Below are 2,500 nucleotides of genomic sequence, written 5' to 3' on the forward strand. Positions count from 1 at the left end.
GAATAAGTAAATGAAAATTTATAAATGATTAAAAGCAAGAGCAATCATAAATAAATATTTAAAAAATCAAGGAAAAGAAGTTCTCTATCGGTGTGTTGTTTAATATCAAACTCTATGCACCTCTTTCGGGTTCCTATTCCTGGCCATATATTTGGCAGCAGGATCGGGGGACACAAATTTTTTTTTTTTTTTTTTTTTTTTTTAAACCTTTTTTATGTGTGTGTGTTATTCTCCCAGATATGTAATTATTGTTCCAGAAATCTGTACGCGGCAGCAGAAGGCACCCCTGCAGACGGCGGACACAGCAGCGGCGATCCTTTGCTGGAACTTCTCTACTGGCTCTCCAACACAGTTCGTCTCTTCAGCCACCTCACTTCTGACCACTTCCGGTCCCGCTGGGTGGCGCCACAGGCCACCGATGACGTCACAGAAAGCGTGCAGATGCTGATCACTGGCCTTGGGGAGACTATCACCTTTGTGTTTCAACAGGCGGTCTATGGCATCACCAAGGTAAATGCACTTGCTGCATGAATGTTTTGTTTTGTCCGAGGAAACGAGTCATGTATATGAATAAACAAACAAAGAATATAACAAATGAACAGATAAATAAATGAGTAGATAGAAAAAAAAGTTAAATAAATAAATAGGAAAATAAATAAAACAAAATTTAAATAAATAAATAAATAAACACACAAACAAACGAATGGACGTGCATATCATGACAGTGAAACAGTTCATTGTGTGTCAATCTTATTTCAAAGGGAGAATGCAGTGTGAATGAATGATGGAACTTGTAATGAATAAATAAACTATGCATGACAATTAGCATATCAACTGAACAAACAAAGAAATTTGAATGTGTGTGTCATCATTAATAGCAAGAGCAGTAACAAGATTATAAACAATAATGATAATCCAGCAGTTTACTACTACTACTACTACTACTACTTCCGCAGCTCCTACTGCTGCTGCTGCTGCTGCTACAACTACTGCTACTCCCAACAATGATGATGTGGTGATCTGTCTTTTTGAATACATACATGTTACATCATTAGGGATGTCTACAATCTAGGTTCTTTTTGAGGGCCCGGAAAAGAAAGTGTTGATTTTGTTTGTTTGTTTGTCTGTTTGTTTTTAAATTAAATAGACCTGTACAGGTTATCATAAAGTGCACGTCAGGAGGTGCTGTTCAACACACTGTTGGTGCCAGTAGTTAGTGCTGAGCTCTTACGTACATACTTACTTACTGCCTTTTATGCTTTCTGGCATGAAGAGCAGCAACGAAGAACCGCCACTCTTGTCTGCTTTTGGCCCCAGTCTCTGACGGGCGCCATAGCCGAATGGTTAAAGCGTTGGACTTTCGATCTGAGGGTCCCGGGTTGGAATCACGGTGACGGCGCCTGGTGGTTAAAGGGTGGAGATTTTTACGATCTCCCAGGTCAACATATGTGCAGACCTGCTAGTACCTGAACCCCCTTCGTGTGTATATGCAAGCAGAAGATCAAATACGCACGTTAAAGATCCTGTAATCATGTCAGCGTTCGTGGGTTATGAAAACAAGAACATACCCAGCATGCACACCCCGAAAACGGAGTATGGCTGCCTACTGGGGGGTAAAACGGTCATACACGTAAAAGCCCACTCGTGTGCATACGAGTGAACGCAGAAGAAGAAAAAAACAGAAGGCCCCAGTCTCTGAATGGTACCCCCAGGTGTGCTTCAGACTAGGGTCTTGAGTTCTCCTTGGACAGTGTGTACACCATGTGTATGTCTCTCATGGACATTATAGCAACCAGGTGCTTTATCATAGCTCATAGGTAGATAGATGTGTGTGTGTGTGTGTGTGTGTGTGTGTGTGTGTGTCCTTTTTATCTTTAAACATTCACTATTTTGCTTTCTTCGATTATTATTTCTCCAGGTACTGTACGCTCCTGTGGTGGAGATGCTCCTTCCCGATTCAGACCCCTCCTCCTCCGCTCACGCCGACAGTGCACGTGCAATGAAGTCAGCCATGGAGCGCGTGCTGCACGTGCTACGCGTCACGCTTGACGTCAGCGAGGACGTCAGCCTCCACCGTGACGTCACCATCCAGCTGGTGATGTACCTCGTCTTTTTTGTCACCACCACTTTGTTCAACAAGCTGATCACGAAGGGTAAGATGTTCACTACACACGGCAAGCGGGCACTCACGCATGCACGCACCAGGAACGCACGCACACCACATACACAGATACACACACGCGTACGCATGCACTGACGCACGCAAGCTTACACACACGCACCCACGAACACAGGCACATACACGTATACACATAAATGCATGCACACACACACACACACACACACACACACACACACTGATGGGTGCATGGTTTGGGTTAGTAGCGGATAGTGGATGACTGACGTAAACAGATAGATGATGAGACTAATACATTAAATGGCTGGTGGATTTTATGTACGGCCGATGTGGCTGATGGATGGATCGGCCACTGGAAGGACA

The 2,500-nt window shown here is 43.8% G+C and overlaps 1 protein-coding gene across 1 annotated transcript in view; it reads left to right on the forward strand.

Moving 5' to 3' along the window:
• LOC143292043 (ras-associating and dilute domain-containing protein-like) overlaps positions 1 to 2,500 on the forward strand; it is a 12,038-nt gene that overhangs the window by 582 nt on the left and 8,956 nt on the right. Inside the window, exons 2-3 of the mRNA XM_076602214.1 lie at positions 238 to 510; positions 1,919 to 2,153. Coding sequence (XP_076458329.1) covers positions 238 to 510; positions 1,919 to 2,153 — 508 coding nt within the window. The remainder of the gene's footprint in view (positions 1 to 237; positions 511 to 1,918; positions 2,154 to 2,500) is intronic.

This window comes from Babylonia areolata, chromosome 18 (genome assembly GCF_041734735.1).
Source record: "Babylonia areolata isolate BAREFJ2019XMU chromosome 18, ASM4173473v1, whole genome shotgun sequence".
Classification (NCBI taxonomy): domain Eukaryota; kingdom Metazoa; phylum Mollusca; class Gastropoda; order Neogastropoda; family Buccinidae; genus Babylonia; species Babylonia areolata.